At 41.5% G+C, this 24,605-nt stretch overlaps 1 protein-coding gene across 6 annotated transcripts in view; it reads right to left on the bottom strand.

The window, feature by feature from the left end:
• Window positions 1-24,605, bottom strand: part of TET1 (tet methylcytosine dioxygenase 1) — a 127,625-nt gene that overhangs the window by 5,545 nt on the left and 97,475 nt on the right. For all 6 annotated transcript variants that reach the window (XR_007775138.1, XR_007775139.1, XR_007775140.1 and 3 more), the window contains one exon: window positions 5,804-6,143. Coding sequence is in view for 3 of the 6 variants with exons in the window: in XM_050959262.1 (XP_050815219.1) it covers window positions 5,804-6,143 (340 nt within the window). In the remaining 3 variants the exon portion in view is untranslated. The remainder of the gene's footprint in view (window positions 1-5,803; window positions 6,144-24,605) is intronic.

Here is a 24,605-nt window from a genome sequence, read left to right as displayed (position 1 = left end):
CAGCAATGAAGTGAAAGAGCAATATTAACCAGCTTCCAAAGTCTGTAGCTGGCTTACTTCCATTCTCTGGCTCCTTTGATTAATCACTTCCCAGTTCTTTTCAATTTTTCCTCTAGCTTTGATTCTAATGACATACTGTACTTTTGGAGCCCAATTAAACAGTATGATCAAACTGCTTTGTTGTTGCTCCAGTCCTGCACAGCATCCTAAAACTACCTTAACTGTCTTTCCGAATCTCCAAGTGGCATAGCTGTGCTGTTGGGGAGGTTAAATCCTTCCCTGCTCAGCCACTGGCATAGGGTGTGTGGCCTGGGCACTTCATTGATCCCTGGCTGTGGGAACCAGGGGCAACCAAGTTTAAACAGCCTTCACAGAACTCTAGTGTGTATCAGACACCAGCCCAGTCCCAAGCCAACTCCAGAAACAAGAGACTATAATGGTTGCTTAAAGCTATCTTTACCCTTCCCATTTCTCATCATCTTACTGCTCCATATACAGCTCATCTGCATTAAGGAATCTAGCCCTTGATTTTTATAGGAAAATCATAGTCTGAAGTGGAAATGGAACTCCCTCACTATATAAACATAACTTGATTAAATGCTTCTTTAATAATATATTCATATAGTTTTCTTAAAATTAAAGTGGACAAATTTGGATATACAGCTATCTTTAACACTGCTGAAGTTCTTTGAAGATATTGCTGACAGACAGAAATGGGAGAGTCACAGGATTAATAACAGATGTCAAAAAGTATTTGAGAAAGCAGTTAATTTCTGAGGTATAACCTACAGTAAAATATCAGAAAACTGGAAATCAAATAGGGTGCTGGAGAGAAAGAGTAGTTGTAGTGATTACAAGTTTGGTGGCACCTCCACGGTCAGTTGGAGGATGCATTTTGAACATAACATATAAATGACCTGGGAAACCATCAAAAACAAGATAATCAAATTTGTGGACAAAACTAAAACTGGCGACAAAGGTAATAAGGAAAAAGGTAACCATGTTCCAAAGGATTTGTATTTCTTAGGCAGCTGGGCCAGCAGATGGCTAATGCAATTTAAAGTAAGGTAGAAAAATGTAAAATAATTAGTCTAAGACCAAACTACCAACCAAGAAACCAGTGAAATAATCCAATGTACTAATCAGGAAAAATGATCCAGCAGGTATATTAAAATCTCTCTAGGGAAAGAGTGTAATTTTTAGTGCCAAGCTTCAGGGACTCTCCTTAATTTTTTTAGGAACACAGAAATTGCCGTATCAGATCAGAGCAGTGATTCATTTAGTCCAGTAACCTGTTCCTGACAGTGGCAACTACTTGATAGTGGAAAGGATGGTGAAAAGGTCCCTAATTCTCCAACTTGTGGGCAGGGAGGATTTCTTCCTAACTCTTCCTTGTACCATCTTCTGTTAATTGTCAGCCTCATGTGTCCTGAAACATGAGAGTTTGTATCTTTTAAATAAAATGCTCATCCCAACTAATGTAATAGTGGCGGTTCTCATTTTCCATATCAATTTTAATCCTTTTAAATTGACTAAGATCTTGTCCTCAATGATACCTTTAAGCAAGGAGTTCCATAAGTTAACTATACATTATGTAAAAAAGTATTTCCTTTTATTAGTTTTGGACTTGCTACCTTTCAATTTAATTAAATGTCCCTCTGTTCTTATATTATGAGAAACATTAAACAGGAGCACCTGAGCTGCTTGCTTTGTAACATTCATAGTTTTGTCTAGCTCTTGTCATGTCACTTCTCTAAACTACAGAGCCAATCCTTGCGATCTTCTCATGGGGACGGTTTTCCATGCTTCTAAATTTTCTAATTCCCTGTCTCTGATCCCTTCCATTTCTGCTATATCTTTTTTTAAACTGTGTGATCAAAACTAAACACAATAGTTCAGGTGAGGATTGGTAAATTTCTTAACTGATAAAGTCCTGTCTGCTATCAGAATTGTGGAAGACGTTGCTACATATGGGCTATTCCCCTTCAGCGTAGTTTCCAGAGGCAGTTCAAAGCTGTAGCACAGCCCATGCTAACCACGCTCCTTCTCTAGACAGCTGCCAGATGATTCATTCCAAAGCTATGCAAAAATTTGTAAATACAACTAATAACAATAACGTCAATGCTAACCAATAAACTGTACAGTAGACTATGGTCTACAAGCATAACTATCCAAATTAAATACTGCTCCGTGACTAGAAAGCCATCCAGGGAGGGTAGAATTCTGGGAGATGCTGCTAGCTGCTATCAGAAAGGAAATTATCAGGTAAGAAAGTGATTATTCTGCAGCCCAACATCTCTCACCATTTTGATATGTATGGGAAGTATCAAGCAGTGAGCAGAACTAGGGAGGAATAAGAAAAACAGAATGAGATAGAGAAGACACCTCCCTCCACCCCGGGTTAATTGCCAGAGTGCCAGTGGTATTACTGGACCACCATCTGCAGCACCTTTCTACCAAAGGAGGCCTCTGTGGAGGACAGAAAGTCCACTAACCCATTGTGCAACTGAGCTTGCCTGAGGAGTACACAGTTCCAAACACTTGGGAGGATAGTCTAGCACGGCTAACACTTCCCTCTCAATAGCCAGGCTGTCAGATGTGGACAGTCTGGGTCTGGTGGAATGAGCCTCGCTAAAGGATGTCTGGTCTCACCCCTAGCTGCAATGGTGTTTCCAATTTCAGTTCTATCAGACTGGATACCTCTGGTCTCCTTTGCCAGTGCAGAGCTAGCATTATCACCTTTGCGCCTTCTCACTTTATCTTCTGGATCATCTTTTCTAGAAGTGGAAAGGCAAGGAATGTGTATAGGAGGCCTTTTGGCCATCTCTGTGAAAGAGCATCAGTCCCCAGGGATCTGGGATCTACTTCCGTGGTGAAGAACTTCAACTGCCCTTTGTTCTTGTAATTGGTGAACAGGTTGACTGCCAGAAGGCCGAACTGTGAAATCACAGTTAAGACTTCCTGATTTAGGCACCATTCTGAACTGTGCATCTGTTGAGCCAATCTGCCTTTTGATTCAGTTCTCCTTTTAGGAGTCTTGCTCTTATGGAAGGGAGAGTCCTCTCTGCCCATTCCATTATCTCCACTGCTTCTGTGTGTAGAGTTACACTCCTTGTTCCCCCTCAGTTATTGATATACAAATCACAGTAGTCATGTTGTCTGACTTGAATAGAACATGTTCATCCTTTAGGCGGTCCAGGATCTTTCACAAGGCTAGCTTGATAGCTACAAGTTCCAATGGATTGACTTTCTAGTACCTTTCTCTGGAGTTCCTGGTATTCTGCACTGTCTTGTGCCTGAGATAAGCTCCCTATTCTGTCAAGCTGGCATTGGTTGTGAGTACCTGTGAGTCTGGAAGGCATGTGGAAAAATCCTTGTGGACATTCTGTGGGTCTGTCCACCCTCTAAGAAAATCCTGTACTCAGTTTGGGACCAGTAATCAATCCTGCATGCATGCTGGTGAATGGTTCCATACCTTCAGAAGAAAAATCTGCAGGCATCTGATATGGGACCTCACCCATGGGGTGATTCCACAAAACCAGAAAGCCCAGCAGCTGTAGACACCGAGCTATGGCCAATCTTGCTCACTTTACCAAGACGGATATCAGGTTCTGGATCTTGTGGAATCTATCCAGTAATGGATAGACCTTTGGCACTGAAGTGTCAATTTCAACTCCCAAGTGAACTATCTTTGTGGAGGGAGTCAAGGAACTGCTCTTGGTATTTATCATAATTCTGTGTGCTTGAAGTAGATCCAGTGTCCAAATTGTGGCACTCTGTGGTGCTGCTTGGGTTGGAGCTCTAATCCTGATGTTCTCTAGGAAGGAATACAGGTGAGTGCTGTGAGACTTGAGTCTATCTATTATTACCACCAGCACCTTTGTAAAGACCCTGAGCCTGGGCCCAATGAAAGCCAAATAAGAGAGAGTTGTACTGATAGGACTGTGCCATATGCAAATCTCAGCAGCCTGCGAAGGCATAGTCACATGGGAATGTGGAGATACACATCTATTAAATCCATAAAGCAAGGAAGTCCTCTTCGAGACAGGGGTGCTACTGTTGAAGCTAGGGTCTCCATCTGGAATCTAATTTTCTTCATCCATTTGTTGAGCTGCTTGAGATCCAAGATTGCTCGACACCCCCATCCCTGCGCCTTGTACACTTCTGGATAATCAAGAAAATGAGTATAGTCCTAAGAATTTTTCTTCACAGGGGACCTTGTATATATTCTTCTGTATCCAGGAGATGCAAGATTTTGTTTAAACACTCACTCATGTTTGATGGGATTGCTGTCCCTGGTGAAGATTTAGACAGCCTTTAGGTTTGCCCACTAGCACCTGCTCAGGTTGGATCTGGATTGTAGATGCAACCTTTTTGCACATGGTTTCAAACACTTCAGGGCAACCCCCTGCCCACCTTTGTTGCATTTCTTCTGTATCCTGCTCAGAACCTGAATCTGAGAGCTACCTTCTTCGGAGGAGGAGGTGTCTGAGGGTACATCTACACTGCAATAAAACACACACAATTGGCCCATGTCAGCTGATTTGGGCTCATGGGGCTCGGCAGGGTCCCAGAGCCCAGTCTCTAGCCTGAGCCCAAAAGTCTACATTACAATTTTATAGCCCCATGAGACCGAATCAGCTGACATGGGCCAGCCACAGATGTTTTACTGCAGTATAGCCAGACCCTCAGAGCCCAGGCTCCAGCCTGAGTTTGAGTGCCTGCACTGCAATTTTTAGCCCTGCAGCTGAGTCCTCTGAGCCTAAGTCAGTTGACCCAGGCTCTCAGACTTGGTGCCATAGGTTTTCATTGCAGTGTAGATGTACCCTTCATCAGAGGATAACTACCTCTTAAGATTTTTTTTTGCCTTTTATTTTCCTTTTTCCTATTTTTGGATTTTTTTTTAGCCTTTTTGGCCCACTTTGCAGGTATTGTCACTTGGTTGTGGACAGAGCATTGTCTTTTGTGGCTTGCTTTATGCAGTGCATTGAGCCCTCTGAATATATCTCCCTCAATGTCCTCCACCTGAGGGTTCCACTCCTTGTGGCTGGGGAGTTTCAGTATCAAATTGTTATCTCAGATACAGCAGTGTAAATCTAAAGTAACTTAGAGTGTAGTGGCGTTATGCCACATTTACAATGCAGAAAGTGAGATCAGAGATTCTCGAGAGAGATGTGCTCATTTGTATCTCTTTGTAATACAAAGCAAAATCTAAGTGTGTTTTATTCAGCCAGTATCAGATTCTGCCACTCCCTCCCTTAATCTCAGTATTTAAAAGGAAAAAATTAGAATGAGAAATATTAAAACAACTTTTACCTTTAATTTGATAAAATTGACTTTTTGCAAATCACTTGCTTTGTTGCACCATCCATATAACCAAAGTGATGCAAATAAGAAAACTATAGTCAATTCATACTCCTTATGAAGAAAAAAACATCACAAACAAGCTACCACACAAAATGTGGAGAAACAGTCATTGTACTTCTTTGTATAAATGACTGACATTTAGAGAACTAGCCCTGAAGTAACATTTCAAGATCTTCCTATGGTCATTATTAGAATAAGCAATATCTGAAATCTTTCCATTGTCACCATATCATTATCTATAATTTTTACAATATAGTACTATGCATAAGTTTTTGTGTGATCACCTGCTCCCTTCTGCAAAAATATCTGAATATAGTGACTCCTCCACAAGTCTGTAGAAGGTGTAATATGCAAATATTTCTAAAAAAGTGAATGCTGAGGAGGCAACTGTTTTTTTAAATGAGATAAGACACATAGCACAGTAAGTGTCACTTACCTAAATACTGTGAAGTTTTACCAAGAGTTTCAGGAGCTCCATTTTTCAGCTTTGCTGGTGTTGAATATTTCTTATCCGCTAATGTCTGCTTTTCAACTTGTGTCTTCTTTGTATCTGGCTTCTTTTTCTTTGTAGCTCTAAGTGGCTCAGCTAACATCCGTACTTCTCTAGGAAAAGCAGTAAGCACCTGTATTGCTCCTGCTTTTATCTTAGCTTCCAGTCCCTCTTCGGTGCCAAATTCATCTGTCTGTGAAATTTTGTAAAGAGGCAACACATGTAGCTGTTCATCATTCGGTATCACCCCCACTGAACGGTTATCTTCTTTTGTTAATGTGCAGACCTGACCAAAAAAAGAAGATATAAATGAAAAAATAGACCTCTGTTTACAAGTTATTTGAACACTTAATCATGTAACTGGATTTATGTCCCTAAACATTCCCTACGAGATTCACAGTAACAAAGGAACAGGCCTTTTAAACACACACATTTGACAATCTCAGTGATGGTCTGAAAGGGGATTTAAAATAGGGATGGATTAACTGGTTCTTACAGAGTAATAAGAAATGGCTCCCAACTCTAATTCAAACCTTTGTGAAAGTTTGGTTAATTAACCCCCTTTTCCCAACACTGACTCCGTACTGCAATAAAGTGATGAGGTCCAGAAATCTACAGTCTCTCTGTTCAATAAAACTAGATGCTGTTCTAAGACGCAAGATTTGAAAGGAGAAACCTGCTTGGATTGAGCCTGACACAGACCCCACGCCAAAGTTTTGGATAGATATTGGGGGTATTTATTCTAATAGTTCAAAACCAGGGCTGAACCTTTGAGGTGCTTCCAAACTTCTGGACCTCTGGAGGTTTGCCCATTACTAATGCAATAAATTCACTCTAAAAAAAGTTATTAAAAATCACCATTACCCTTCCTTCATAACTACAGAAGCTTTCTTACCAAGAGAAACATAGACTAAATTTATCTTGTTACATTCCATGCACTTCAAAGGATAAACTTTGCTGTACAAGTTTATGATTAATCAATATATTGATGGTATTCATAAGAGAATGATTAGTTTTCACAAAAAATATACTGCATTACTAGAAAACCATGCATGAATGTCATGGCTTAGCTAATTTTCTATTTGTCCTGTGAGGTATTGACTGCACACCATATAGCCATTGGAGCACCTCCCAAAGATGAGAGTTGCTTTCTAAATAGAAACATGTCATTTCATAAGAATGTAGGTTATACGTGATCCCAACCACTGATGCTGAACCAAAATTTCCAGACTCTTGTCATCTTGCCCATAGTTCCAGGAGGGAATAATAATAATAAAACCTTTATTTTATAGCACATCTGTCATAAAATGCATCACAAAAAATATTTATAGAATTAGTAATATAATTAATAAAACTAATAAAAACCTAAATTAGTAATCTATTTAGGGATCTATAAAGTAGTTGTATGCAATGCTGAATGACTGCAGAACATCAGAGAGAGAAAGAATTTAAGAGGCATAGATAAGAAATGAGAACTTTTTAGGTGATATTTTAAAACAGGATTTTGAGAAGGGCTCTTGAGAAGGGAAGATGAAGGAACAATTAAAAGCTGAAGAGTGGCATATACTGTTACATTTGTCCACATTTACTTAACTCTACTGGCCAGCCTGTTGACTATGGGTGGGGGGGTGTGGAGAGGGAGGAGATCTTCAAAGTCAAAAATAGCAGTTAGGCATCTAAACTCTCATTAGCTTTCAATGGGAGTTATGTACCTGTGCCTTTGAAAATTTTCCCCTATATCTGCAAACATATCTGCATACTAGCCTCAAAAACATGTAAAAATTAAGAAGACTGAATCCATAAGGGAAAGTTACTTACTTTATAGTAAATGGATGTTCTTTGAGATGCATAGTCTCTATCTGCATTCCACTGAGAGTACACGTATGCTCCATGTGCCTGGAGCCAGAGAATTTTGAAAGCAATGTCCCTCGGTCTGCACATATGCCCTGGCTCACCTTGTGCCTCCAGTCGAGGAGGTAAAAGGCAGGATGAACCGATTGCCTCTCCAGTTTCTTCTCCACCTCCACTGCGAATCAAAGAAGAGCTGAAGCCGAGGGGAAAGAGGGCAAATAGTGGAATACAAATAGGGACCATGTATCTCAAAGAACCTCCAGTTACTAAGGTAAGTAACTTTCTCTTCTTCTTCGAGTGCTGGTCCCTGGGTGTATTCCACTGTGGGTGACTAAAAAGCAGTACTCAAATAGGAGATGGGTGCGAGAATGTAGATGGCCGAGGCAAGTGAAGGACTGCCATTCCAAAAGGCACATCAGTGGAGAAGGCCTGTACCAAGGCATAGTGTCTTGCAAATGTGTGGATGGAGCACCATGTAGCTGCCTTGCAGATATCAAGCAGAGACAGCTCTTGAAGTGATGCCATAGACATTGTTGGCATACTTGTGGAATGAAGAGGGGGAAGATTAGACCGCTGATACAAGAGCAAAATGCAGCCCAAGATCCATTTTCAGATTATTTGAGAGGATATAGCCTGATCCTTTCCGCTTTGGTGACAAACAGTATGGGACACTTTCTGATTCCTTTTGTTCTCTGTAGGTAAAAGGCTCAGATTTGCTGAACATGGATGGAAGGAGCCTCCTTTCTTTGGAGGGTGCATGTGGTTTTGGGAAGAACACAGGTAGCTGAATTGACTGATTCAGCTGAAACTGTGCAATTACTTTAGGGGTGAATTGAGGAGAGTGTTTCTCAAATGCAGCCCCCAGGGGTTCTTCTTGTGGCCACAGCCTCCTGGGTAATGATGGGGGGACAGCAAAGCATTCACCCCTTCCCCAAGGCCACCAGTAGGGGTTGGGCCCCGCCCCCCCACTGAAGCCACAAACACCAGAGTAGCAGGCAGCTAGTGTGAGTTCTCCCCTTTCCCAAGGGCAGTGGAGCTCAGGCTTCCAGCTTCAGTCCTAGGGCGCTGGTGGCAGGCTCTGGCCATGGGGCTCCAGGTTCCAGTCACGGGGCTTCGGGCTCTAGCCCCAGGCTCACCCGTCTCCCTTCACCTCTGGTCCCCGCTGCCTTTCCCAGCCCATGGCCCCTGCTGCCTCCCTACCCACCTCTCCATTCAGAGCTTAATTTGTCCCCCGGCTTGCCAGGGCTGAGTAAGTCTGCTGTGAAAAGCAATATTAACAAACCTATAAATATCAGTTTTCACTGGAGCAGACTTACTGGCTAGTAAGTCTTAAAAAGAATGAAAGAAAGAAAGAAACAACAAAAAAGAGAAGAATGTGTAAGGCACCTTATTTTGTTTCTATTCTGTTTAGGTCTAGTAAAGAATAGAAACAACTGTACATTATTTTTATTATTGAGTCTGAAAAAAAAACCCTATACAAATAAATTACAATGATTTGGACATGTATATATGCATATTTATTTGTTTTTCCTAAAGTTAATTAAGTATTTTAGGAAAAATTGTCAGAGTGGCCACCAGCAAGAGTTGGTGGCCACATTCTAAGGCCACCAAAAATTTTCTTGTGAGAACCCCTGATTTAGGGTGCAAATGTAAATGTAATGATACATCGTTCTTATGGAATGCAATGTAAGGACGATCCACCATCATTGCCCCAAGCTCACCAACCCTTTTGGCTGAGGTGATGGCTACCATCAATGCAATCTTCCTGGATAGGGGAGACATGAAACAAGAAGCTAATGGTTCAAACGGAATCTTAGTGAGTACAGAGAGAAGAAGAATTAAGTGAGAAGCCATTGAGAAGCAGACTTTGTAATAGGCAGAAAGGTTCAGATTAAGGCTTTCCAGAATCTGCTAGTCAGTGGGTGCACAAAAATCGAGTAGCCAGGCAAAGGTGTATGGTATGCACTGACTGCTGCCAAATGGACCCATAAGGAGCTGATGGACCAACCTACTGTCTTGAAGGAAAAAATATAGTCCAGGATGACAGGAATACCTGAAGCTTCTGAGGGTATACATCTCTGATGCTCCCACATAGAAAAATGCTTCCACTTAGCTAGGTAACATTTTCTAGTAGAATGCTTCCTACTGTTAGAAAGGCTGTTCTCCACAGCTTCAGAACATTATCACTCTAGGGATGTTCTCCACCCAAAAACCAAGCCCTGAGATAAAGCGGACATGGTTTGGGATGTTTGATCTTGCTATTCCCCAGTGTCAGGATATTGTGAAATATTGGTATAATGATCAGTGTCCAAGATGACCTGAATAGGGGGCTCATGAACTAAAACTGTCTGGGCCAGCTGAGGGCAAAAGAGAATAACTCGTAACCTCTCCTGTCAAATCTTGTGTAAAACTCAAGGCAGGAGTGGTGGCAGAGGGAAGGCGTAGTTCAGATAGTCTGACCTGGGAGAAATAGAGTATTGCCCTGTGAGTGGCAACCTTCGTTCCTCTAGAACAGTATATGTGGCATTTCCTATTTGTTTGGGGGTGAACAGTTCCCTGGTGGGGGTCCCCACAGAGCAAAAATATTGTTCACCAAGTTATGTAACTCCCACTTGTGAGACAGCAAAGTGTCTGCTGAGAGTCTACTAGCATGTTCTGGTTCCTAGGAAGGTAAACTGCCAACAGGATAATCTGATTGCCAACACACCAGTTCTATTGATTGACCACTTCTGCATGCAGGGGGATGGATCACGCTCCTTCCTGTTAGTTGATGTAAAAGATGGTTGTGATGTTGTCTGACATTATGAGGGCATGGTGAGTTTGAATAAATGGAAAAAAGGCTTTGCAAGCTCTCTGATTTGCTTGCAACTCCAGAACATTGATGTACATCCTGGGTTCTCGATATGTCCAGGTGTCTGGGCTGTACGTTTGTCCATATGTGGGCCACAGCCCAACAGCAATGTGTCAGTAATGGTTGCCCTGGCCAGAGCAGAAGCAAGGAAGGGAATGCCATTGCATACGTGGCGGGGATTCTTCCACCATAACAGGCACAATATCACTTTGGCAGGCAGTCACTATGGTGTTTATGAACTGCCAGTTTGGTCAGTACACTGTTTGAAGCCACACTTGTAGGCAACAAAGGTGGAGTCTTGTCAATTGTGTGATGTAAATGCATGAAGCCATATGACCTATGACAGAGACACAAATCTTGACAGGTACTCGGGGGTTGCTTATGACGTAGCTTGAAACCTTGTCCCTCAGCAGATAAGCCCTTGCTGTGATTTAATTTAAGGATACCCTGATGAAGTCTAAAGCCTGCATAAAGGTGAGGATGGATTTTTCAGCATTTATGCTGACCCGCAAAGAGGAGAGGAGTTGCAGCATTGTCGAAGTCGACATATAGGTATTCTGGCATAGAGATGAGGAGCTAATCATTGAGTAGGGGAAGATGGTGAAACCACAGTGTCTGACATAGGCTGCTACTACAGAGACCACCTTAGCGGTACTGTTGGTAACTGAGGCTCCTGATGATCACTCTTCGTTGGTTCCAGTGGATCCCAGTGTTTGTGTTTGGGAGGTGCCGGTGCCACCAGATTGCAATCCAGTGCCAATGAAGCCCTAAGCTTGTGGGCTTTTATGTCACAACTTTGAGACTTAGGATGAACTAAATTCTCTTGGGCTGAGCTTAGAGAATTGCTCAGTTTAGAAAGGGCTGAATCCAACTTCTTCAAAGTGGATTTGAAGGAAGATTTAGTCTCATGCTTATGAGAAAGCTCCCTGCTCTCCCAACAGGACCCTGCCAAAGGACCTGTGGGGATAGACTTCCTGGCTCCTGAGTTTGGACCTCATGGCGGGCGATGCACTCCTTGCTTAGTCAGGCCAATGTATGGGGTTACCCCAGCCTGGGTCCGATTATGGCCCCATGGCCTTTTCCATTAGGTGCTTCCTAAGATGAAGTTCTTGCCCTTCCTGGGTATGGCTGGGGAATGAATGCCAGATACTGCACCTCACTGTTATGTGGGCTTCCCCAAGGCAGTGTTGGTGGTCGTCATTGACCAAGAAGGATCATGGGCCCGAAGCACAATTTTTGAAGCCCAGAGTCCTGGGGATAGTCCAGTACCAAAAACGAGGTACGGGGGGCGGGAAGGAAGGGGAAAGAGGGGTTCTCACCTTGACAAGGCTAACTATAAAACTAACAAATACAACTTTTAAACTCTGAAACTTCTAAGAACTATTTACAGATATCTAAATATGTTAACGGATAAAGGAATAAAGCTGAAACTTTGGGCACTTGAGGTTCCAACCCAGACCATACTGTGATGAGAAGGAACTGGAGAGGTAGTTGGTCTGTCTTGCTCTTTATCTCCATGGTTGGAGGCATGAGGTGAGCCAGGGTGTATGTGCAGCCCCATGGACACTGCTTTCAATATTATCTGGCTCTGGGCGCATATGTACCCATGATGGAATACACATAGGGACCAGCAGTCAGAGAAGAATGCATGTCTATTTTAAAAATTAAAAACCTGGTGCCACTTGTGGTGGCACATTTGTACATGCATGCATTTTTGCACATCAACAGACAAGTGCCTGAAAATCAAGCCTTGCATGTTTTTAATATTTATTCTCATCTCCTATGCTGGAATCTTATCTGGGAATTTCACTTCTTTTAACCATTTTAATCTTTTCAGCTGACCTATAGGGCAGGCAGGGACAGGGAAATACATTTTGCCATGCAGGGCCAAATGAAAAAAAGATAAGAGGAAAAAATATGGAAGGGGGAAGCTCATCCAAGTGAATGTCTATTTATATGACAAAACCAACACAAAATTCTGCACAAGTGGCAGTTTTTGTTCAATGAGGTCCTGGACTTGCACTGAAAGACTGTTACAGGTCAGGGTTGAGGTACATTGGCAGAGCTGTGGGTATGGACAGGGTTACTCCAGAAGACAAAGCATTAAGACTATATCAAATAGAACAGTACATTTATTTACAAAATAATTAAGAGACATCATTATGCATGTATCCAAAATGCAGTGTTGGGAAGTTTAACATTTAACATAGGTAAACTTTCATTCTAAGCATCTCACTTATATACCTGTAAATCTAAGAAGAAGAATCAAATAGCAAGCAGACCAGACTAGTCTATGGATTCAAAAATTAGTCCTTAGAGGGCAGCAAATTATGATCTAAGAGTCTTTTAGATGCTCTAACCGTTTGTAGACAAAGCAGAGAAGTTCACTTAATGTGAAACATTAGGTTCAAAAGCCCTTTTATTAATGGTGGACTCTACATAAAGTAATCCATTGGAAAACCTTTGGAATGTACTGCTGAGAGCATTCAAAGTAGCTTTTTACATGAATTACTATTAATATTCTATTTCAAACCAATCAAAGCAGATTGAAAAAGACAAAATGCTATACTATTTTGGATTTTAAGTATGAGTTATGTCCTGCTGCATCTCCTGCTGTACTAAATATTTTTTTCAAAAAGACACACTAGTTGGATCATCAAGGACACTTAATAGCCAAATGAGAAAATGCTGGCCAAATGGTTTGTTTGGATATCCAATGAACTTGAAGATAAAAACAGTTTCATGTTCAGATAGAAGCTGTTTTATACCCCTGCTCATTTCTGTTACCTTTCTCTGTACCTTTTCCAATTCTAATATCTCTTTTTTGAGATGAGCTGATCAGAACTGCATGCAGTATTCAACGTGTGGAGACACCGGGGATTTCTGTTCCTTTTCTAAGATATACCCATAAATTGAATGAAATGATTAAACCATTTGAAGAAACATCTGTAGCCAAAGAGTTCCGAATCCTGTAGTTCTTTGATCTGCATCTTTGGCCAGTTGAACTTCTTGAGTTGAATCTGATGTAGTCCTTTTCCACTACATCATTAGTAAGACAGATGTTTTGAACTGAAGATGCATCAAAGTGGGCAAAATGCATTTCTGAATTTGGAAACTAAATTTCCTGTATAGTTCTTCTCTATGTAGATTGAGAACAGAACAGATGTCCTTTGGGAACAGAATAGATGTCCATTCTCTCAGATACGCTGCATCATCATCTAGCTCTGCAGTGGCCTGCTAACATGGTCTCAGCACTTTGACAAGACTATCCATTTAAGGTCCACTCGAGTCATAAGAGTGATTCACCAATTTCACAACTGAATTACTTAGCTTACTTTACTTTTACTATTTTCTGAGATCTACAGTAAGTAGTTCTATTGGATTATTACAGGCAGAATATGTTTACAGTAGGTTATGGAAGCAGTTTTGGAAAGCATTTCTGAAGCTCCTCTGCTTTTACAAAATGGAAAAAGCAGCATATCCTTTGAAATGATATTGGTACTCTGAACAACCAGAAAATGCATTTACAGAAAGCATGAGACATGTTCCACAAATAGCTATAATTAGTTATGGTGTGTATCATGTCAGGTCATTTATCCTTGACAACCATCGCATGTTGCAGCTTGTAATACTGTATACATTTATCAGACACATTACTGATATTGTCCAGAATAGTAACATACAGTCACCTTTATCCATTCTGAAAGGGCATTTTAGCTACTACTGTAAATGTCTGAACTTGCATGAAAAGATGATATGATAGATTCATAACCAGAAGAAATTCAATGAGCTGTTGGGGATAAATATTCATTCCACACACTAATTCTAGTGCATGTCAGTAGAAAAGTGGTCTTCTGATTCTTTTTTAGGAACTATTGATTGACTAATAGTTGATTGACAACATTTACTGAATCTTGCCTACAATATACTCTATATTATCCTGTGAAATTCTCACTCTTTATCTGTAGAAAAGGCTGAAGAAACTGTTAATCAGTTCTCCTAGTGAAATTGGTATTTTATTCAGAAACTGACCCCTTGCCTAGGAAGAAATATTTAACTTTTAAACTCTTTATGTCACAGAGTGACTGGTCCCCTGTGATGGAAATAGTCCAGAGCCCTTACACCAGAACAGGTACTCCCAGCTGAGCAATTAAGAGGGTGGAACTGCACCTGGGTGATAAAGGGTCAAAGAGAGTTCAGTGAGGACAGCTAAGAGGTGAAAACATTATCTAAAAGCTATACAGAAAGTCTCTTACTATGGTCCCTACAGAAGGGTGCTGGGGCTGGGTCAGAAGACCCCAACTGAAAGTTTAGTTTTCCTTTGGGAGAAGGCAAAGGCGGCAGGGCAGGCCAGGCCTTGCACTGTCTAGCTGCTCAGACAGCAGGAAGGGACAGTACCTCAGGGAGCATAAGGCTGGGGAGAAGATTTATTGTTTGTTTGCTTTTTGCAAATTGTTAATAAAGAAACCAGGCCCTAGGAGGTCTGTGATTGGATTAGCAAGACTGTACGGTATTTTGTTTAAGGAGTCCTGAAGAATGGGAAAACAGAGGGAGGGCACTGCAGAGGCACTCTTGGCCATGAAGGCGGGGTGCTCAGGTGGAGATCTATTATACTTTACTATTGACATTTGTTTTGTTTTCACAATGAAGTCTGTACTAAGGACTTCCAATAAGCAACTCACTGATGTAACCATATAAAAAGGTATCCTTGAAGTTTCTAGCACTATAAATTCAACCTTTATTTATAGGCCATCTCTGGCAAACAACGAATTGTTGCAGGTCCATTGAGTAGGTGCTTGTAACGAATTTTTAACTGCAGGTTTCTCCACGGAAAAAACTGATGGTAAGCTAAAAATGAAGCCAAACTCAGTATGAAAGATTTGTACAGGACACTTAGATTCAGACAGGCAGACAGCTGTCCTACTAAAGTGTTTTCAAAATCACAGCTTTGCCAAATGAATTAATACTAGTATTAGGTTTAGTAGTACTGGATGTTTGTGTGGAACTTTTGTTGGACTTTTCACCAGGTGGATTAACAGAGATTTGGTGATTTTGATTAATCTAATTACTTGCAGTTATATGATAGCAGATGGAATTTTACTGATACTAACACAGAGATTGAATGACTGTTTTTAAATGCAGAAGGGTCTCTTTACTAATTATTATTATTAATTTGTATTGCAGTAGCATCTAGAGGCCCCAACAAAATCAGTGCTCCATTCTGCTAGGTACAGAGTAAAGGACAGTCCTTGCCTTAGAGAGCAGAGCTGACAGTCTAAATCTAGTTTATGGATTTGCATGTGAAAAGAATAATGGATTGTAAGTTGCATGGTTTAAAGTCTTTATTTTTCACTGTGGACTGTGTGTTTTTATAGAAGAACTTTTCCGCTTTTTGGTTTTCATTTCATGTTTATGTCTGGAATGGAAAACATTAGATACTAGGTTCTAAAGATTAATCGCAAACAGTAAATCAGATTTAGAGAAACATGTCTTCAGTAAAGCATAATGCTGATACAGATAAAAAATAATAATAATTAACATTGCGGAACGTTATCTTTGCCATACATTTTGCATACAATACCAAAAACCAAACCTCTGGAGAACCAACATCATGAACTCAAAGTCAAAGGACGTTTCTCACTTCCTTATGACCATTTTTCTTACGTCGTACAAGTATGTGTGTCCAGTAGGTTATTGTTGTTATGTTTGTAGCAAGAGCGGGGTTTTTGTTCTCTTCTGCTGACATTTTAACTTGTTTACCATGCAAAGTTGTGCAAGTCAGCTCTGCTTTTGCAAGTGTGTTTACAGGAAATTCCAGGAAGCTCTGCCAGCTACACATGACGGTGGAAAGACCTACTTACAGCACTGAACTAATGGAGGGTCGTCATCAAGACCAAATATGGAGCTATTTTTAAACAGTTTTTTATTCTTTTTAAAAGATGGACTGACTGGTCTTTTAAATCCAAATAAGGCTCTCATTTTAAAACAGCTGTCATCGACACCAGCTTTGCTTTAAACACAAACTACAGATAAACCCTGAAAACACCTTCTATTTGTGTCACATGAGCACAATCTGACCTTCAAACTACCCCTTCTCCTCTTTCGGGTTTCTCGAGAGATGTAACTGCTGGCTCGAGCTTTACTTCAATGCTTCAGCTCTTGTTCTATGGAAGTCCTGGAGCATGGATTTGGTTCTCAGGGGCCCAGACTAGTCCATTCACCCCCATCCCTTTCCTTTAAATTATTTGATATAGTTCTTCAAAGTTTCTTGTTTAAGTAATAATAAACTTTGAGAAAACACACATAGAAACAGGAATTTACTTAAATCCCTATGCAACAGCTCGATGAGAGCTATGACCCTATAGCATGGTGAGGCAACATCATTGGAGCTGGCTTCAACCAGATATGACTTTAAGGGCCCTAACAAGCGAAAGTTTGATTTTGTATAATAAAGTGCTGGGCGAAACTAGAGATCCAAGACAAAGCCTGACTAAGGAAGAATTCTGCAAATATTGCTAATTTTGAAATTTTTATTTACAGTTCATCTTTAACAAGGATTGCTGGGAGATAGCCACAATAAGTCTTGCAAAAATTAGTTCACTAAGGTAGAACCTTCTGCCCAAGCAGACGACCACCTGGAAGGGTGCTTTACACATATCTCCACTAACCAAACACCATGAAACAGTCTGTGAAGCAAAGAGAAAATTTTGCAGAGATTTTCTCTGAGAGCAATGTCTTTCAGAGGTGAACAGAGTAATGATCATGCATCTCTGTCAAAAGTGCTTTCTGTCTCTAAAGAAAACTCAGTTAATTTCCTCGTAGTCAACCAAAGCTAGTGGATAACTGTCACAGCCCTACTGGTCCACAATACACAAAGTAGAGCAACTTCAATTACTTTGTATGCATTTGCCTACCAATTCTCCTTCAGCCCAAATGCACAAATTTTCATGAGGGATTGTGGCATGAATCAGCAGTAATCATCCCTCCCTTTTCATATCCTATTCTATAGCACTCCTGAGGAGCTAGAACCTGCTTTTGATGTTCATATTTATACAGTTTGTACAAATTTCTACCAAATCCCTGTCCCTGTAACTGCTTGATTTCCAACACCTTTTCCTCTATTGGCTATCATGTAGTATACAATATGGTTTTGAATGACAGAAAATGCACTAATACGAGGAAAAAATAACCTCCTCGAATTAATTTCTGGTCCTTCCAATTTTCATCTCCCTTGTGACCAAGTCACCAAGTTTTAAAGTGCTAAATAAAAGTATATTGGCCAACTATAGTAAACCATGGGTTCTCAATCTCTCTCTTTCTGAGGCCTCCCTAACATGCTATAAAACTTCAGGGACCAGTGGGGGTAGGAGGTGAAGAGGGATTCAGGGCTTCAGCCATGAGGGAGGCGCCTTGAGGCTCTGGGCTTCAGCTGCTGGGTAGTGGGGGAGGGGAGCTCTGGCCTTCTGCCTGATGGGAGCTTCTGTGCCGTGGGGCAGTTGGGAGCTTAGGGCTTCTACCCCATGGGGCGCTGAGGCTTGGTGCTTCTGCCATGCAGGGTGGTAGAGAGTGTGTGTGTGTGTTGTGGCTTCAACTCTGTGCATTGGAGGATCTCCAGGCTTCAGCTACAGGATGGCGGGGCTCAGAGCTTCCTCCCTGCTGGGTGGCGGGGCAGCAGGGCTCTGGACTTCAGCCACAGGGGGTAGGGCTTTGGGCTTCCACCCCATGGGGTGCCGAGCTTTTTGCTCTGGATAGTCCAGCTAGTCTAATGCCGGCCCTGCCTTGGCTCGCAGACCCTGGGGGGCTACAGACCCGATTGAGAACCGCTATAAAAAATCTCAGCCATTTATCAGCCATAAACCAGATTAACTATCAACTCAAAGTTTACAAAAGTGCACACAACAACTAATGCATGCATGAAAGTCGGGGTAGTGTATATGAAAATCTACAATTTACACATGTGGATTGGATAATAGCACTATGCAAGTTGAGCACATGGTCTTTAGTTGGATGAATTTTGAAAATGTGGGCCCTGATCTTTAAAAACTACTGTACGTGTACCATATGAGGTAGTTAGGATGGGGCTGACCCCTGAACACTTCCAGTTTTAACAATAAAGCACTTCTAGTATTATAATTCAGTTCTTCTTAGAATATCCATTTGTGGCCAACTGATACTTGTGAATTTGTGAACAGGGGCTGCTAACAGGGAGTTTCTCAAGGGAGTTCTCCAGGTGAAGGAGGAGCAAATACAGCATCCGTGGGGTAAGTGACTGTCTGCAGTGTGTGTTTGTGTTTGGGGGTTACTTGCTGTGTGCTGAGCTTGTGTTTGTCAGTCTGTTTGTTTGAAGGACCGTGTGCTGTGGCTGGCAGTTGGAGGCTGTGAGCTTTAAAGGAAAGTTTGAAGCTAGAAGCCTCTGGTAATTGGCTGAGCCTTAATCAGTGGGCGGGGCATTCACTCAGGCCTGGGCTTTATAAAGCCGGGCACAAGCGACCAGGGGCTGCTAACAGGGAGTTTCACAAGGGAGTTTGGCAGGGGAGCAAGAAGAGAGTGGGGGTCCTTTGTCGGTTCTAACTGTGCCCCTGTATTCCCCTTAAAACCTATAAACCAAACTACATTCAAAACTTCTTCCTTTAAACCACCCTTTCATTAACTAGGAGACAATGCAGGCAGAAGCCCAGCAGCAGGGTGGGGCTATCCAGTTTATTATTACACTGAGTGTAGCATGTATGATTACCTGCCCTGTGGGCGGGTGGCGTATGTGTGCAGTCAGTGTAAGGAGCTCCTGGCCCTCAGAGACACGTACAGACTTCGGAGGTCAGGGTGGCGGAACTGGAGGAGCTAAGAGAGACAGAGAGGTATGTTGATGAGGCTTTCTGGGATACTGTAGAATTGTCCCACCTCTGGTCTGACAGCCCCTGCGCTATTGAGGAGGAAGAAAGGCCCAGGGAAGCAGAGCAGTCAATGGGAGCAGAGGGAAACCTTCCCATAGTTGGGCCCCTCCTTCCAGATGGTGCTGGGGTTGCCTCTCACACTGAGGTTACCTCTCTGGGGGAGGAACTCCAGTTGCTAGGAAAAGGCAGGTGTTAGTAATGGGAGATTCTATCATTAGAAATGTAGATAGCTGGGTTTGTGATGACTGGGAGAACTGTATTGTGACTTGCCTGCCTGGTGCGAAGGTTGCAGATCTCTCGAGGCATCTAGACAGACTTATGTGTAGTGCTGGGGAGGAGCTGGTGGTCGTGGTACATGTAGGTACCAATGACATAGGGAAGGGTAGGAGAGATGTCCTGGAAGCCAAATTTAGGCTGCTAGGGAAGAGACTGAAATCCAGGACCTCTATGGTGGCATTCTCAGAAATGCTCCCAGTTCCACATGCAGGGCCAGGTAGGCAGGCAGAGCTTCAGAGTCTCAGTGCGTGGATGAGATGATGGTGTAGACAGGAGAGGTTTACATTCATTAGGAACTGGGGAAACTTTTGGGATGGGGGGAGCCTATACAGGAGAGATGGGCTCCACCTAATCCAAAGTGGAACCAGACTGCTGACGCTAAACATTAAAAAGGTTGTAGAGCAGTTTTTAAACTAGGAGATGGGGGAAAGCCGACTGCTGCAGAGGAGCATGTGGATCGGACACAGACTTCTCTTAGGGGAGAGTCTGATGATAGAGAATCTCCAGTTTATAGTCAGGAGCAGAGGATGGAAGAGGATAATGTAAGGGCCAGATCAGATGATAAACAGTCACATAAAAAAGAATCTGGTACATCAGAAAAGGGCAGACAAATAAACAGGGACAAGTTTTTAAAGTGCTTGTACACAAATGCTAGAAGTCTAAATAATAAGATGGGTGAACTAGAGTGCCTTGTGATAAACGAGGATATTGATATAATAGGCATCACAGAAACCTAGTGGACTGAGAGCAATCAATGGGATATAATCATTCCGGGGTACAAAATATATCGGAAGGACAGAACAGGTCGTGCAGGGGGAGGAGTGGCACTATATGTGAAAGAAAATGAATAAGTAAAAATCTTAAGCGAATCCACATGTTCCATAGAATCTCTATGGATAGAAATGTCATGCTCTAATAAAAATATAACATTAGAGATCTATTATCGACCACCTGACCAGGACAGTAATAGTGATGATGAAATGCTAAGGGAAATTAGAGAGGCTATCAAAATTAAGAACCCAATAGTAGTGAGGGATTTCCATTATTCCCATATTGACTGGGAACATTTCACTTCAGGACGAAATGCAGAGATAAAATTTCTCGATACTTTAAATCACTGCTTCATGGAGCAGCTGGTACGGGAACCCATAAGGGGACAGGAACTCTAGATTTAATCCTGAGTGGAGCGCAGGAGCTGGTCCAAGAGGTAACTATAGCAGGACCGCTTGGAAATAGTGACCATAATACACTAGCATTCAACATCCCTGTGGTAGGAAGAACATCTCAACAGCCCAACACTGTGACATTTAATTTCAAAAGGGAGAACTATGCAAAAATGAGGGGGTTAGTAAAACAAAAGTTAAAAGGTACAGTGACTAAAATGAAATCCCTGCAAGCTGCATGGGCGCTTTTTAAAGACACCATAATAGAGGCCCAACTTCACTGTATACCCAAATTAAGAAACACAGTAAAAGAACTAAAAAAGAGCCACCGTGGCTTAACAACCATGTAAAAGAAGCAGTGAGAGATAAAAAGACTTCCTTTAGAAAGGGGAGGTCAAATCCTAGTGAGGCAAATAGAAAGGAGCATAAACACTGCCAACTTAAGTGCAAGAGTGTAATAAGAAAAGCCAAAGAGGAGTTTGAAGAACAGCTAGCCAAAAACTCCAAAGGTAATAACAAAATGTTTTTTAAGTACATCAGAAGCAGGAAGCCTGCTAAACAACCAGTGGGGCCCCTTGACAATCGAATACAAAAGGAGCACTTAAAGACGATAAAGTCATTGCGGAGAAACTAAATGGATTCTTTGCTTCAGTCTTCACGACTGAGGATGTTAGGGAGATTCCCAAACCTGAGCTGGCTTTTGTAGGTGACAAATCTGAGGAACTGTCAAAGACTGAAGTGTCACTAGAGGAGGTTTTGGAATTAATTGATAAACTCAACATTAACAAGTCACCGGGACCAGATGGCGTTCACCCAAGAGTTCTGAAAGAACTCAAATGTGAAGTTGCGGAACTATTAACTCAGGTTTGTAACCTGTCCTTTAAATCAGCTTCGGTATCCAATGACTGGAAGTTAGCTAATGTAACGCCAATATTTAAAAAGGGCTCTAGAGGTGATCCCGGCAATTACAGACCGGTAAGTCTAACGTCAGTACCGGGCAAATTAGTCAAAACAATAGTTAAGAATAAAATTGTCAGGCACATAGAAAAACAAACTGTTGAGCAATAGCCAACATGGTTTCTGTAAAGGGAAATCATGTCATACTAATCTATTAGAGTTCTTTGAAGGGGTCAACAAACATGTGGACAAGGGGGATCCAGTGGACATAGTGTACTTAGATTTCCCGAAAGCCCTTGACAAGGTCCCTCACCAAAGGCTCTTATATAAATTAAGCTGTCATGGGATAAAAGGGAAGGTCCTTTCATGGATTGAGAACTGGTTAAAAGACAGGGAACAAAGGGTAGGAATAAATCGTAAATTCTCAGAATGGAGAGGGGTAACTAGTGGTGTTCCCCAAGGGTCAGTCCTAGGACCAATCCTATTCAATTTGTTCATAAATGATCTGGAGAAAGGGGTAGACAGTGAGGTGGCAAAGTTTGCAGATGATACTAAACTACTCAAGATAGTTAAGACCAAAGCAGATTGTGAAGAACTTCAAAAAGATCTCACAAAACTAAGTGATTGGGCAACAAAATGGCAAATTAAATTGAATGTGGATAAATGTAAAGTAATGCACATTGGAAAAAATAACCCCAACTATACATAGAATATGATGGGGGCTAATTTAGCTACAATGAGTTAGGAAAAAGATCTTGGAGTCATTGTCGATAGTTCTCTGAAGCTGTCCACGCAGTGTACACAGGCAGTCAAAAAAGCAAACAGGATGATAAGAATCATTAAAAAGGGGATGGAGAACAAGACTGAGAATATATTATTGCCCTTACATAAATCCATGGAATGCCTAGATCTCGAATACTTGTACAGATGTGGTCTCCTCACCTCAAAAAAGATATTCTAGCACTAGAAAAGGTTCAGAAAAGGGCAACTAAAATGATTAGGGGTCTGGAGAGGGTCCCATATGAGGAAAGATTAAAGAGGCTAGGACTCTTCAGCTTGGAAAAGAGGAGACTAAGGGGGGATATGATAGAGGTATATAAAATCATGAGTGATGTTGAGAAAGTGGATAAGGAAAAGTTATTTACTTATTCCCATAATACAAGAACTAGGGGTCACCAAATGAAATTAATAGGCAGCAGGTTTAAAACAAATAAAACAAAGTTTTTCTTCATGCAGCGCACAGTCAACTTGTGGAACTCCTTACCTGAGGAAGTTGTGAAGGCTAGGACTATAACAGTGTTTAAAAGAGAACTGGATAAATTCATGGTGATTAAGTCCATAAATGGCTATTAGCCAGGATTGGTAAAGAATGGTGTCCCTAGCCTCTGTTGGTCAGAGGATGGAGATGGATGGCAGGAGAGAGTTCATTTGATCATTGCCTGTTAGCTTCACTCCCTCTGGGACACCTGGCATTGGCCACTGTCGGTAGACAGATACTGGGCTAGATGGACCTTTGGTCTGACCCGGTACGGCCGTTCTTATGTTCTTATTGCCTGTGCCCACTAAGACATTAATGAATATCTATAACTGCCACAAGTACACACAACACAAGCAATATTTCCTTAGAAACAAAGGTCAACAAGGGTTTGGTTTTTTTGTCTACGCTGGATGCAGTACATTTCTGGCTCCACTGTATACATGCCCAGTTAAGCAATGCTAGTTTAAATATTTTGATAGTCCTTATCCTCAGGGCTTTAATTGTTTTTCATTTTGTGTAAATCTGTTAGTTTTACTTGGTGCTGTAGGGGGTGTGGTAGCCAAACACATTTCTGAGCACCTTTGGTAGCTACAGTATAGGCATGTACATGCTTTGCAGGGTACCTGAGCATAGCTGCATTATGTTCCAAAACTGCAGTTGTTCCATATCATAGGTTCTGCTACTTCAATTAGTCTTTGTCTCTGACTTAAGAAACTAGTATTAAAAAAACTTGACCAGTTAAATAAATCCAGTCTCACCTGATCTCTCTCGTTTTCTGAAATGACTTGGTTGATACCACTCCTCTGGCACTTGGCAGTATGCTAATAGTGATTGCACTAAGATGTGATAAAAAGAGTTTCCTGTAAAGCCATAAATAACACAGGCTTCTCTGACTTCCTCTGCAATCCTAGGTGGTATTTGGCAAGTACTATGCAATGGCTAGCCTTTCAAAAGCCCTCAGTATTAGCCTCCTATAACGGTAGCATTTTTTGTTTTTTTCCCCAACAACCACATCAGAAGTCAAGATGAGTTGATGAAGATAGTGTGACTTTAGGTGGAGCTAGATCTTCAGATCTTAAGCGTGCACCCTGGTGGTAAATTTGCAGTGTTCTAATCAATTCAAACCATCTCTTATTCTGATCTTCTCTCTTCTTATCTCATTCTAGAATCCTAGGGATGGAAAAATCCTATTAGATTATCTACTTCCTCCTTCTGCTAATGCAGGAGTGTTACCTACAGAACATCTAAGTACAAGTTGCCTCGGCCAAGTTTTAATAATTCCAGTGATGGGTATTCCAGCACTTCCCTTTATTCAAATTATTCAAAAATTTTCCTAATGTCCTGCTTAAATTTTCTGAATGTTAATTATTATTCTCCACTTAGAGCAAACTTGGACAATTCTGCTGTCCTTAACAGTGACATAATATATCATTCCTTCTTTATAATCTATCTCCACAACACTTACAATTCTCCTTATCTTCATAGGACAATTCCTCCTTTCCCTTAACCATCTTTGTTTCTCTTCTCTGCTCCTTCTCTGGTTTGTCAATCTCATTTGAAA

This window comes from Gopherus flavomarginatus, chromosome 6 (genome assembly GCF_025201925.1).
Source record: "Gopherus flavomarginatus isolate rGopFla2 chromosome 6, rGopFla2.mat.asm, whole genome shotgun sequence".
Lineage (NCBI taxonomy): Eukaryota > Metazoa > Chordata > Testudines > Testudinidae > Gopherus > Gopherus flavomarginatus.
This window is presented reverse-complemented; position numbering and strand designations above follow the sequence as displayed.